At 41.9% G+C, this 13,763-nt stretch overlaps 1 protein-coding gene across 1 annotated transcript in view; it reads left to right on the forward strand.

Annotated features, from left to right (window-relative positions):
* The first annotated feature begins 3,692 nt into the window (after positions 1-3,692).
* The window catches only part of scfd2 (sec1 family domain containing 2), a 150,021-nt gene continuing 139,950 nt past the window's right edge, over positions 3,693-13,763 (forward strand). Inside the window, exons 1-2 of the mRNA XM_080858416.1 lie at positions 3,693-4,582; positions 4,829-4,997. Coding sequence (XP_080714542.1) covers positions 3,769-4,582; positions 4,829-4,997 — 983 coding nt within the window. The 5' untranslated portion in view covers positions 3,693-3,768. The remainder of the gene's footprint in view (positions 4,583-4,828; positions 4,998-13,763) is intronic.

A 13,763-nucleotide genomic window follows, 5' to 3' on the forward strand; every position in this document is an offset into this window, starting at 1 on the left:
CCTGAGGGGCAACATCACACAGGAGATTATCATCATCATCATCACCAACACACACACACACACACACACACACACACACACACACACACACACACACACACACACACACACACACACACACACACACACACACACACACACACACACACACACACACACACACACACACACACACACACACACACACACACACACACACACACACACACGAAGAACGACTCATCCCCATCCTCATCACCAGTATGTCTACACCACATAAACACTTCACAGCTAGCCATAAGTGAGGGGTGTACAGTATGGAGTACTGGGGGATGTCTGATTGGCTACTTACGTGCTTTCAGTTCCCCCAGTCTTGATGTCACCAATGGTTACACAAACGTCATCATCGTCACTATCACTCTCGCTTTCTTCTTCGCTCTTGTGTGGCAGAAACAGTTGAAAAGGCGAATCAGTGTTGTACAGTTCGATGTTCACACACTCTTACATGGCTACAGTGCACACACCACACACGTGCCATACAGCTATACACGCCTACACACACAGGCAAAAAGAGAATACATCTTTTACTCAGCAAAGGCACTACATCTTAAAGGGAAATATAAAAATTCTAGACTGGTTAGTACCTGATCGGCAACATCATTCCCGTCATTCTCCCGTCCCCCAGTCGATGAGCTGTGGAAATGAAAAGGCATCAGAGTAACAGTCTAACTCACTTCACTCCACTCCACTCAACTTCATCATGACAGCTGTGGAGGCTCATTTAGATGGGACTTTTTAAGCCACAGTTGAAGACTATGGTCCCTTGTGGCATGGTTACCATGATGGAGGTTTTGTGAAACTTTAAAAGCGTGAAATAAAAAAATCATCGATTTAATTCATTCCTGAGGGTGACCAAGTTGTAGGCCATATCCACAATCAACTTTGACAATGAAATTATGTAGGCAACATACTGAAAGTCATGACTTCAGGATGCAGGTGCCAGATGGGTAAAGCCAGAGGTATTATGAAGCACATTAAGGGCCTCATTACAGGCGTGGTATAGCTGTCTAACTGAAGTCCTTTGCCTTTTAGTCTACACTAGAAGCAAAAGACTTGTTCTATAACATTCCACTTGACAATCCAGGTTCACTGATTTGTAAATCATTGCAAAATCACAAAATAACCTTTTAAGTGAGCACAAATGACATAAAAGCCAAACTTTCATCCATCACGTGTGGCTAAATGTAGATCTATTCTTCAAGACTGCGACACTCACATGTTTTATAAATGAATTGGGGTTTGGATAGTTGAGTAATTGAATGTGTCGTCAGACAAATCAAGTGTAACACATTTCTACATTTTTGATACGCTATCTGCTGGGGGGTGGGGGGGGCATCAGGATGCTACGCTACAGTTCTCTCACACTGTGCCATCCTTCCCCGCCTTTTAATCCAATGATCGCTAAAGGAGCCACCTCATCCGCCCTGCACATAAACACTGCTTACCCCACTGCGGAATTTAACGAGCACCCGAAGTCTTAAATAAATGCTTCGCTTGACTTCTCACACATTTCGCTCCTCTTTCAACGGTGACGACACAGACGTATCGCTCAGCACTGACGCCAGCTCTCGGTCATTACCTTGCACTGAAAAGGGCATTAAATCTACACGCTTCATTAAGGCAGCACAATTCTCTCTAATGAGAAATAAATGTGTCAGCCCATCTTATTCCGAGTCAGTACACTGCGCACTCTTATAAAAAAAATAACTCACTTCACCGGTACAGTTATATAAGGGTAAGTAATGCACATCATATCATTAGTATGAGAGTCTCGGCAATGTCAGGGAACAGGACGGCCCACTCAAATTGGCAATAATTTGCTATGACGTGAGTCTGTGTCACAGGTGTATGAAGGACATTTATGGGTATGGAATAATATGTCCTACATACATCAGCGTCCTTGCGTTTGGACACTTAAATATTTAAGATATTTAGTTGTGGACCTAACATGAAAGGACTGGTTAGCCTAATTTATTCTAATTTATTGATGGCTGGAGATCTGTAGGTCAGGTGTGCACACACTGATTTGGGACATTTGTAGGTGAAGTATACACATGCTGACCTGTAATAGGCCTATACTTTACAAAATATAGGAGCCTAGTCATGCTTTTACATGAAACCAGTAGTTAAATGAAATTAATAATATATATATATTTTAAATAAATACATTTTAAAAACCACAGCTGATTGACAAATTAAAAAAGGCATAGAAACTTCAAACCTTAGAGGTGGGGCTAATGACATCAACAAAAGTCTTTCACACCCCTCCTTTTGTTCTTCATCCTCATCTGTCCAGAACAACAAAGAATAGGCTATTCAGTACAAATGATATTCACAACAGTGGTGTTTCTTCTATCCTAACAATGTATTCTTGACAACGAAGTTAACTTTGTAAAAAAAAAAAAAAAAATAGTGCTGGTCCGTTATAAGTTAAACTTTCTTTTAAATAATTTCACTAATGATAGGATTATTAATGATACTAATTATTCACAAATAATTCACTTTGATAGGATAATTGACTAGCATCTATGTCCGTCAATGGAGATAAAATACAGACAATACCTAAACTGGCGTATGCTGATTGTGAATTTTAGTAGGGCTCCCCCCTTTAAAATATTCTTATCAGCCATGAGTAACGTTAACACCTGTTAACTCAGCAACTGAAGCTATCCTTGCTAACTAGCCAAATTGCTATCTAAAGCTAACACCTCAACTTGAATCACGCTGAATGTGGCGACTGATTAACTGGCATAGGAAGATAACATCTTATCATCACTTACCCTAGAGCCAAATGACATGAAAGACAACTAGAAACAAGACAATGGATGCGTGGCTTTTAAATTCAACGTGAGAGAACTAATCTCACCTCCATATAGCCACTCTTCTTCGTCTCCCGCACCACTACCATCAGTTGTTTTTTCCGTCTCCTCCGTGGACATTACACCGTTCAATTATATGAACCCCGCAAAAATGAATTGACACAGGTGGCTGAAAAGTGTTACACTCAGTTTCGCTCGTATGAAACAGTTAGAAAGATGTCACTTTACATCCGTACACTTGTTGAAACCGGATTCCAGCTGTTAAATGACAACGTAGTCAACAGGGATCAAACACGTTTCTATGGAACACACTGTTCACCTTTCACCCGACAGTGGACGACCCTACAGTTAGGACCACAGGAAGTTCACAGAAGTTTGTCATCATGGCAACAGTCTCGAGGGATACAGAGAAGCACAAGAAGCAGTTTATGACAAGAACTCGATACATTGAATGCCTTATGAACTTTAAGTTAAACCAAACTATACAACTCTTAATATGGTTTTAATTAGACAAATGCACATTGGTCACTATAAGGCATTTCATTTGTTTTCAATGACTACATTACACAGTGTACCTAGGACAATTTAAATAAAGTGAAAAAAAAAACATATGTTGTCATTTTGTGCTATTCAATCAAATTAGTTTTGGTGTTGGTATTCATATTCATTCTCAAAACGTATTCACATGGGAAAAAGCATGCTCATTTTCAAAACTCCCAGCTGCTGGATGATGGTAGGGGCGGAATGTTATGACGTTTATCTGTCGCGACGCTTGATGCCACGTCACCTTTAAGAGACTCGCATGTGTGTGTTTATGTTGGTATGAAATGAAACTTGTGCCTCTCTAATACAGTCATTGCCTGCGTGTTCGTGGTTTCACATAGTTTCAAACAGCATTATTTCGGTCAAGATGTTGACGATGGAAGGCTTCACTTGTTTTCCGGGTTTAATGTGGGAGAAGGTGCTGTCAAAGGTAAAGAAAGCGATAGTTTTCATGGATGACAAGTGCAGCGAGAACCTTCACTGGAATGGTGGAGCAACCAGTTTATTGGAGGCTGGAGCACGTAACATTAAGCAGTTCTCTAGCTTTGAGGCTGGAGGAGACAACGAACCCAAGGCTGTGTTCGTGGTTAGTACTCTACTAAAAGGTAGAACAGCGGACATCATTAAAGACATCATTTCCATGAGCCATTTTCAGTACTGTATTGTCTTCACCGCTGTTCCTCACTCTATTCATCTCCTTGCTAATAAAGTCACCACGGAACTAGAGGGTAATCCAGTGTTTGAGCAATTCGAGGAGAAACTGTGCGAGTGGATGGGTGACATGAATTACACCGCTGAGGTGATGCATGCACCGGTTGTCTTCGCCCCTCTTTCGCAGCAGTTCCTCCTCTCACCCATCTTCTCGCAGCTGTTCCCGTTGCTCCCTTCTGACCTCGAATCCATCAACCGAAAGCGTCCGGAGAAGAAGAGATTTAGCAGTCTGCTGGATGTGGACATACATTCTCTTCCCCCAGAGCTGCAGATACAAATTAAAACCCTTGCCTCGGCGCTTAATGCTATGTTTGAATGCACCAACACTCGTGAAGAGAGCTTCGCTGTTGGACCCATGAGCCGTCTCATAGCGGGGGAGCTGGCCAGTCATCCACAAGCCAAAAACAGAAGAAAGGCGGCTCCTAACAAGGCATCAATTGTTTTCATAGACAGGACGTTAGACCTAACAGGTGCAATATCCATGTATTCATGTCATACGGTTGCTTAATGCTAGCCTCCTTGTTATTATTTATGTTTTTTAGCCCATTGGATAAAACATGGAGGATATAAAGTTTCAATCTTTAAACATAATCACTGTATATAAGACTTGCTCTCTTATGAAATCAAGATAATCATTAGCCCAGTCCACAGGCAGTGCACTTTTTAAGTGATAATTTTAAGTTTAAAATTTTGACCTATCTTTATTTCCTCTTCAGGAGCTGTTGGTCACCATGGTGATAACCTTGTGGAGAAAATACTGTCCGCACTGCCTATGTTGCCGGGACACACGACTGACATACAGGTGGACATGCTGGAGCTGACCAACCTGCAGCGCACTCCTGACATAGAGGGGGTCTTGGCACCAGGCTGCCTGGCACAAAACCAGTAAGGGCATTTACAGAGACACTAACAGAGCCATATCACACCCTGCGTCATGTGTAGGGCTTGGGTGGGCAGGTGAATTGCCTCTCATGCTGTTTATACGTAAACATGCTGTGTGATTGGGTTCCTTAAATTATGTCAACTAAGTGTTAACTTAACATACAGTACACACACAGACACACACACACACACACACATCTGAAGCAGTCATCTAACCACAGCCACAGATCGCACCAACTTTAACTTAGCTGTCCATTTTCTTCAGCATGAGCCTAGGAGTGTTTGGCTTGCTTATGTGTACATGATTAAGTACATAATTAGGTTATGACTTTGATTATACAGGCTATTGGTTATAGCTTACAGAACCATCAGTACAGTTGACCTCTGTAGACAGGAGTGCTGCTGTCCAGGAACACTTGAACATAATGAGCCATTTGTCAAGTGTGCTGTGTTGACAGTTTTGCCCCCCTCACACACACACACACACACACACACACACACACACACACACAAACACCTCACCCGTATGCAGTGGGTGTAATCTCAAACAAGAGGCAGTGTTCTGTGAGCACCAAATCAGATTTTGAGTGTTTTTGTCTCTCACTCTGTGGGTATGTCTTTAGGTAGGGGATCTGCAGTACCTTACATAGGGCAGAGCTGTGGTTTTTACCATAAGAAAACACAGTCTCTTTTCTGGCACACAAATATTCATTTCCATTCTTTTTCTCCATTCTTTGTTTTTAAACTCCCACTGAGTGGTCCTTTCTCTCGCTCACAGCATGTGTTGTGTCTTCCTGTTCTCAATTCTCGACCGACACACATAAACAAACATCGCTGGGCCTTTTCTGCCGAGGCTGTCAGGAATTGTGACCGTCATCTACGGTTTTCCCCTGAATCTCTCCAGCTTTTCTTGACAAAATAATTCACCCTTGCGCTCCTGGTTTTGCCGATGTCATTTCCTGCAGGGCTGGATGTGGTTTAGGCCGACCCCGTTGCCCTGCTGTGCTGTGAGTTTACTCTGAGTCACCTGGCTCCACTAGACCACTGCGGCAGAAAGACCACTTTCCTATTGGTGAGGGAATCTGTCTGTCGTTTCATAGTCAGTGCTGCTGCCCTTGCATATACTATCTGGTCAGAGAATGTTTTTACCTTGTCATGGTTTCCATAGTTTTGCTGTTTTTGGAGTGTGGTTCAGGGATATATGATGATGATGATGATGGTTTTTTGAAATAGTGCTGTGTAAATAAACTGGGGAAAAAAATCTGCCATAGCTGACCTCAAGTTTGAGTGACTTTTAGGTCAGTGAACTATATTCCCTAGATCAGATCCTCCTCATGGAGTTGATCTGTTATTTTATTGCTTAAATTGTGCATGAGTCTTATTTTCCCCAAGAAATAAGTCTTATTTCCCGTAATGAACCAGCATGTCTTTTTGTTGGGTCTGGTGAACTGTCAGGATCAGGTTACTGTTCGCTGTCAAATGTGCAGCTCAGACTCATGAATCTCTTTGATAAGAAAATGGGACGGGGAGGTTGCCCTGTTTACGATCCTGTAAAACTAAAGCTCTCCGGCCTGTATTTGTCATCAGCTCCCCTGGTTGCTTCAGAAACATGCGGATGTGAAGAGATTCTGTGGAGCCAAGCGCCCCCCCCGTTTTTTGCTGTGATTCTGTGCAGTCACCACAGGCTATGCAGTGCCATAAGGACAATACACACACATACACACACACACACACACACACACACACACACAGATGCTGCCGGCTAATAAGGCGTCATTGCTAGTATGGTGTCAAGATTGAAAAGGTTTAGATTGTTGCTGCTGTTGCTGCGTTCTTGGTTAAAAGTAAGGGTTATAAAATGCACAAATTGGACCATGGAGGGAGGTTAACCTTTAGAGTAAACACTATTGAGTATAGGATTTTTTTTGTTTGCCATTTAATAATGATTTATCATATACACATGCACAGCCACAGACATCCCACCACATATATACGCACACATGCGCACATACACATAAACACACACACACACACACACACACACACACACACACACACATACAAATGGACCACCACATCCCTTTCCACTCATTAGCTCATTACAGTAGCACCACATCCTTAAACACAAACACAAACACACACGCACACACACACACACACACACACAAACTCATATGTCTGAAGCGCAGAAATGCCAGACAGATGTTGTGTTGCAGAGTTCATGATATTATTGAAACTCTTCAAAGATACACACACTCTCACACTAGCACACTAACACACATGGGTCTACCCATATGATCATTTAATTTACTCTTAACCTCCCCTTATGTAACTCCCCCCTAACCATACATACCAGCACACAAGCATTGACAGTCTTGCATACAGGCACATATATACACACACACACACACTCACACTCACACTCACACACACACACACACACACACACACACACACACACACACACACACACACACACACACACACACACACAGGTAATCTTGCATGCATACCCACAGCTCATAGTCACTACACAACTGCAACCCCAGTCCCACCAGCATCCACATCCACACACACACACACGCACACATACACACACACACAAACAAATCAGCTGCCCCCCCTACGTGTGTGGCAGCACGCATGAGCGCCCCCAGAGACGCACTGGTGGAGCCCAGCCGAGGCGTTAGTTAGCCGAGGCACGTGTTCAGCTTCCACCCGCCAGTCTGTTTTACATGGCTGCCTCTGCCCTCCACCACACGGGCCTCTCTTCCTCACCCTCTCTCATGTGGTTTCCTAAGACGGGAGGAGGAGGGGGAGGAGGTGGAGGCAAAAAGCACCTCACTGGAAATGAATGGGGAATTTTTCAGGGTCGAGGCGGCCCGAAAAGCCCGCGCTGTCTGAGCGGCCGTGCCTGTCTGAGCTGATCCGCTCAGCTCCATTCTGCTCCGTTCTGTTCTGTTCTGTTCCAAAAGGGAAAAAAAAACTGGGGCCCAGCTCGCGGTGGGTGGTTCTGCTTGTGTTCCGCCACACTGGAGCGGGCTCTCGTCTGAGCTCGCTGGGTGGCACGGCGCTGTAGCAGGAAGGGCCGCGGTTCTGGAGAGACGGAACGCGATGGAGGGTCGAGCCCAAGAACAGCAGGTTGTGCTGTAATGCCAGGGATCATGAGGCTTGGGGCACATTCAGGGAAGGGCGGGGTAACCACACTGGGATGCCTAGCCATCCACTGGGTACAAGAGCTGAAGTTCTGAAATGTCTTACACCAAACAAACACACACACACACACACACAATGCTGTCCATGGCAACCTACTGCTGTGACAAGTCACATGCACATTTGTGTGCACATGCAGGGATGTGCATTCATATCTCCAGATGTGTGTGTGTGAGTGTGAGTGTGCTCCTCTGTGGAACTGAGATGTTGACTCGGACAGTTGCTGATTTGCACCAAGATGAAGACTTTTATATAGCTAAACACTTGGAAGATGCTGTCTGTTACATGCGCGCATGTATTTAACCCTGAGCACCTGCTGCTTCACACACAAACACACACACACACACACACACACACATACAGACACACACACACACACATCTGAACATATGCACGCAAATTCCTGCATGTGCACGCCCTTGCATGTAACTGTCTCAGCTGTAGGTTGCCACAAAAAGCATTTTGAGTGTGTGCTTGCATGTGTGTATGGTGGGGATGAGCAAGCTGGGTAGCCGTAAGCATGTGATGACCTGCACTCCTATGAGAGCATCCTAGTTTCTCTACACTCTGTCCCTAGATGTCTGTTAGCTCTTCCCTTTCTCTTTTCTTTTGACCAGATTTCCCCTTTCACTCAACTGTATTGTGGGTCAATGACATGTCATGCATATTTTTGTGTCCGACTGCATCATTTTCTTTTTGAATAGTTTGAATCAATTCATGACATGCATCACTTTATTCTATTAAATCTATTTAGTTTGAATTCATTTTCAGGAAATCAGAAAAAAGGATATTATTTTATGTTTTGGGATCTCAAACCCCCAAAATGTCAGGTGGCGCAACCGTCCGTGCAAATGAACAGACTAAAAAAGTATTAAAAAATGGTGTTTTAATGAAAATAAATTCGGCATGATTTTATGTTTGAAACCTTTCAAATAAATCCAATTTTCCAGATATCAATACTTTGATCTAGTTGAGATAATTAAAAAACTTTTGTCCAGCAATTTGTAAGCTCTCAAATGTCAGGGTGGCACAACCGTAAAAATGTGTCTTTTATTCTGAAGTAGAATGTCAATAATAGTAAACAGGATATTGAATCATCTAGAGGACCCCAATTGACCTTTATGACTGATTGAAAAGGTTGGTAATTTTCTCTCAAATTTTGATAAAAATAGTTACTTTCAACTCCTAGTAAGATTGGTTCACTTTCTATGTCAGGTGGTACAACCAATGTAAAACTAGGGAAATGTTATTTTATCATAAAGCTCTTTTTACATTAAATTATTATATGAATGAACAAGAACTTGAACTCAAAAACTAATACAGGTGTCCAACTAGAGGCCTGTTTAATTTGAAATTAGTGGGGAAAATGTCAGGTGGTGCAACCAGTCAGTCAGGTGGCGCAACTGCAGGGAATTAAAACTATACATTATACCTTATAATATTATTATTAATTATAATATGATATATAAGGCTCTTAGATTGTCTATTCATTTTCTAAAATGTTTATAAGTTTAATATTAAAGATGGTATATACTTTCTAACATTTTCATGATTATATTAAATCATTTTAGATGTCATTATCAACTAAAGAAAAATCTGCACGACACAGGGAGCTCATAATTATCCAGCTGCAAGACAAATATACCTTGCAAAAAGAAAAGAAAGGTATGATAAACTGTAATGCAAGCCTGGATTTGGTAGTAGATACTTTTATACAGTTGTCAGACCTTTCAAATTTTGGAACCTGTACAGAACTGTTGAAACATTTCAACCATAAGCTCGACAGCCGTGCTAGCCAAATGCCACTACAATTGGCCACACCAAGCCAAAGAATGCAGGTTTTTTGAAAGAAAGCCTAAGAGAAGATGAAGTTGTCCCTCTTTTTTTTGCTCAGCCCATCCAGCTGATATCATTTTTGACTATACAAAGGATGTCCTCAAAGTGATATCAGAACCTTGGAGTAAAGTATCAAATCAAAACATGATACTTTAGAGTGTGACTTTGTTGTTGATCATTTACAATCAATTACAGTACATCTAATCAATCTGTTGCACTATAGCCTATTCCTATACGGCATGTGATCCTGTGGCCTATATCCTGATTTTGATCAATTCACTTCTTTTTTTTTAATAGCCTTGATAAATGTCATCAATATACTACCTTAACATCAGCAGAGACTGTTAACTTAAATATTTTTTTGTTGTATTTGAAATAAAAATGCAGTCATTACTACTGTTGTCAGGTGGCACAACTGAATCGTCAGGTGGTGCGACCAGGTAACATTTGTATTTAAGACAATAAATAATAGATTAAAGTGACAAATGGTTTCAAACTATGATGTGCATAGCTATTGTATTGAAAACATTAATTTTGTATATTCATAAAACAATTTTTCGGTCTTTAAATGTAAAATTGGATACTTAACATTTACAAAATACCTGGCACTAGGGTGCGATAATCTAAAATTGTTGTAAATACAAAAAACAAACACAAAATAATAATCTGTTAGGCACTGTATACAAACTAAGGAACACTTGCTAAAAAAATCACTTTGAGCTAATAGTAGGTAAATATATATATTTTTACAAATATTTGGTTGCGCCACCTGACATTTATTGGGCGGTAAAGTTAAAAAGACAGTCAAAAAATGAATTTAATCACTTTGAAAAGTTATTTATCAAATAAGACTTGTTTCAACACATTCAACACAAAAACATGCATTACATCAATTTTAAAAATATTTGTTTTAAAGCCTTATTTGTCATTGACCCATTGGCATGCTTTTCCTTCAAGGAAAGGCAGTGAGTCTCTCCTCCTTCTACAGAAGCCGCCTCTCTTTCTCTCTTTCTCTTCTTTCTCTCTCTTTCTCTTCATTCTCTCTCTCTCTCGCTCTCTCTCCCTCTTTCTCTCTTTCTTTCTCTTTCTCTCTCTCTCTCTCACTCTCTCTCATTTCAATTCAATTTAAATGGCTTTATTGGCATGAATGTGCAATACACTGTTGCCAAAGCACTAATAATAATAACAATATAATAATAATAACAATAGTAAAAATAATAATGGTAATACAGGAACAGATACATTATGTAAATACAAAATAAAACAAATAAATACATAAAAAAAATTCAATAAAATACAAATCATTACAATTAATTAATTATAATAATTACGTAAAGAAAAAAGAAAAAAATAACATATACAGTAATAGATAAGAATCTCTCTCCCTCTCTCACCCTTTCTTTCTCTTTTTCTCTCTCTCTCTCTCCATCTCTCTCTTTCTGTCTCTTTCTCTCTCTCTCACTCTCTCTCCCTCTCTATCTCTCTCCCTCTCTATCTTTCTCTCTCTCTTTTTCTCTCTCTCCCTGTCTCTGTGACAGGCTCTATTTTAAACTCTCTCTGCCCCGGCCGCTTCCACACAGGGGAGGATCCAGGCGTCACGCTTTCCACCGCTCCCCAAAAGCGCTTACCTTCACAGAACAGCAACGGCAGCATAGCAGCCTGGCCCTAACCTACTTTCACACTGGAGAGCAGTCACAAACGCACACACACACAGGGAGAAAAAGAGGGAAAAAGAGAGATGTGGGGGAAAGAGAGATAGGAGAAGAAAGTGAGAGAGAGAAAGAGAGAGAAAGAAAAAAGGTAAACTCTGTGCCGTGACATCTCCCAAGCGATGGCACTATCTGTGACGTCACACTGGGGACACGGACGCTTGGCTCTTCCAAGGCGCTGGCGCCCCCTTAAATAGCTCCGCTGCCTCTCGCCCTCTCTGGAGGATGCGCCGTCGTCTTCAGCCTTTGTTACCGCAGATCTGGAGACGCATTGGGAACCTCGTCAGACTCGCTGAGCTTACACAAGCACAAGCACAGAGGCTTTTTAAAGCCCATGCCAGCGATGGCCTGCTCCTTCAACTTCTATTTTTGGGGGCGAAAAACAAACTTTCCATGTATAATAAATAGGCCATATGCGCTTTAAGATTCCATAAGTGGCAGGTTGTTGCCCAGTGCTAAACATAGTCTAGATTGCTTAAGCAGCTTGTTATTATTTTCTGTATTCGATATGGAGGGAGCAAGCTGGCAGGTTTTTGTAAAGTACAGGTGTGATGTGTCACAACTCATTAGTGATGACGGAGTTGCTGTGCCAGTACACAAGTTATTTGATATGAGGCCTTCTAGTGCAAATTGCCATCTGCACATATGAAGACATTGTGTGTTTTGAGAAGAATATGATGGCTCTGTGATATTATTGCAGCCCTAGCATAATCTCTGTGTTTATGTTTCTCTAATGGTCGGGTTTTGGGACTAATTCTGTCCTGTTATTGGACAGAATGGCCTAATATCCAGTTTTGGAGCAGCTTTATTCTGCCCTGTATTGTATAGCATACACTAATACCGGGTTGGGCCTATTTTAGCCCATTATTGTATGGTATTTCCCCTTGTAATTTCAGGGTGGTTTTCTTTTGGATCTTTGGATATGTTTTAGGGCTCTGTTGGGTGGTCTGGGTGCTGTGCCTGGTGTTAAATGACACAAGGTGGTGTGTGTCTTTATTAAATCCCCCCAGCTTTCTGCTTCACCGCTGTTTGTGCAGTTCATACTGTCTCTCATTTCCTTTCATTTGAGTTATACTTGCAAAAGGTGTGTGTGTGTGTGTGTGTGTGTGTGTGTGTGTGTGTGTGTGTGTGTGTGTGTGTGTGTGTGTGTGTGTGTGTGTGTGTGTGTGTGTGTGAGAGAGAGAGAGAGAGAGTTCTAGACATGGTATTAGAGACATTCTGTCAGAATCGAGATGTTTGGCATTGGTGCTTCATCTGACGGTGTGTGTGCACATTGGTTTGTTTTGGTATACGTGTAGGTATGTGTGTGTGTTTGTGTGTGTGTGTGTGTGTGTGTGTGTGTGTGTGTGTGTGTGTGTGTGTGTGTGTGCGCGTGCGCGTGCGCACATAGGTTTGTTTTAGTATATGTGTGGGTGTGTTTTGGTGTAGATGTATTTTGTTTGTGTATGTGCCGCTTTGTGCAGGTTTTGCATTTTTGCCAGAAATGTGTAGCCTATGTTTTGGTTGGTGTAGGTGTGTGTATTTTTTGCCAGTTGTGTGTGTGTGTGTGTGTGTGTGTGTGTGTGTGTGTGTGTGTGTGTGTGTGTGTGTGTGTGTGTGTGTGTGTGAGAGAGAGAGAGAGAGAGAGTTCTAGACATGGTATTAGAGACATTCTGTCAGAATCGAGATGTTTGGCAGTGGTGCTTCATCTGACGGTGTGTGTGCACATTGGTTTGTTTTGGTATACGTGTGGGTTTGTGCGTGTGTGTGTGTGTGTGTGTGTGTGTGTGTGTGTATGTGTGTGTGTGTGTGTGTGTGTGTGTGTGTGTGCGTGTGTGCGCACATAGGTTTGTTTTGGTATATGTGTGGGTGTGTTTTGGTGTAGATGTGTTTTTGTTGTGTATGTGCCGCTTTGTGCAGGTTTTGCATTTTTGCCAGAAATGTGTAGCCTATGTTTTGGTTGGTGTAGGTGTGTGTATTTTTTGCCAGTTAGGTGTGTGTGTGTGTGTGTGTGTGTGTGTGTGTGTGTGTG

Source organism: Sprattus sprattus, assembly GCF_963457725.1.
Source record: "Sprattus sprattus genome assembly, chromosome: 2".
Classification (NCBI taxonomy): Eukaryota; Metazoa; Chordata; class Actinopteri; order Clupeiformes; family Clupeidae; genus Sprattus; species Sprattus sprattus.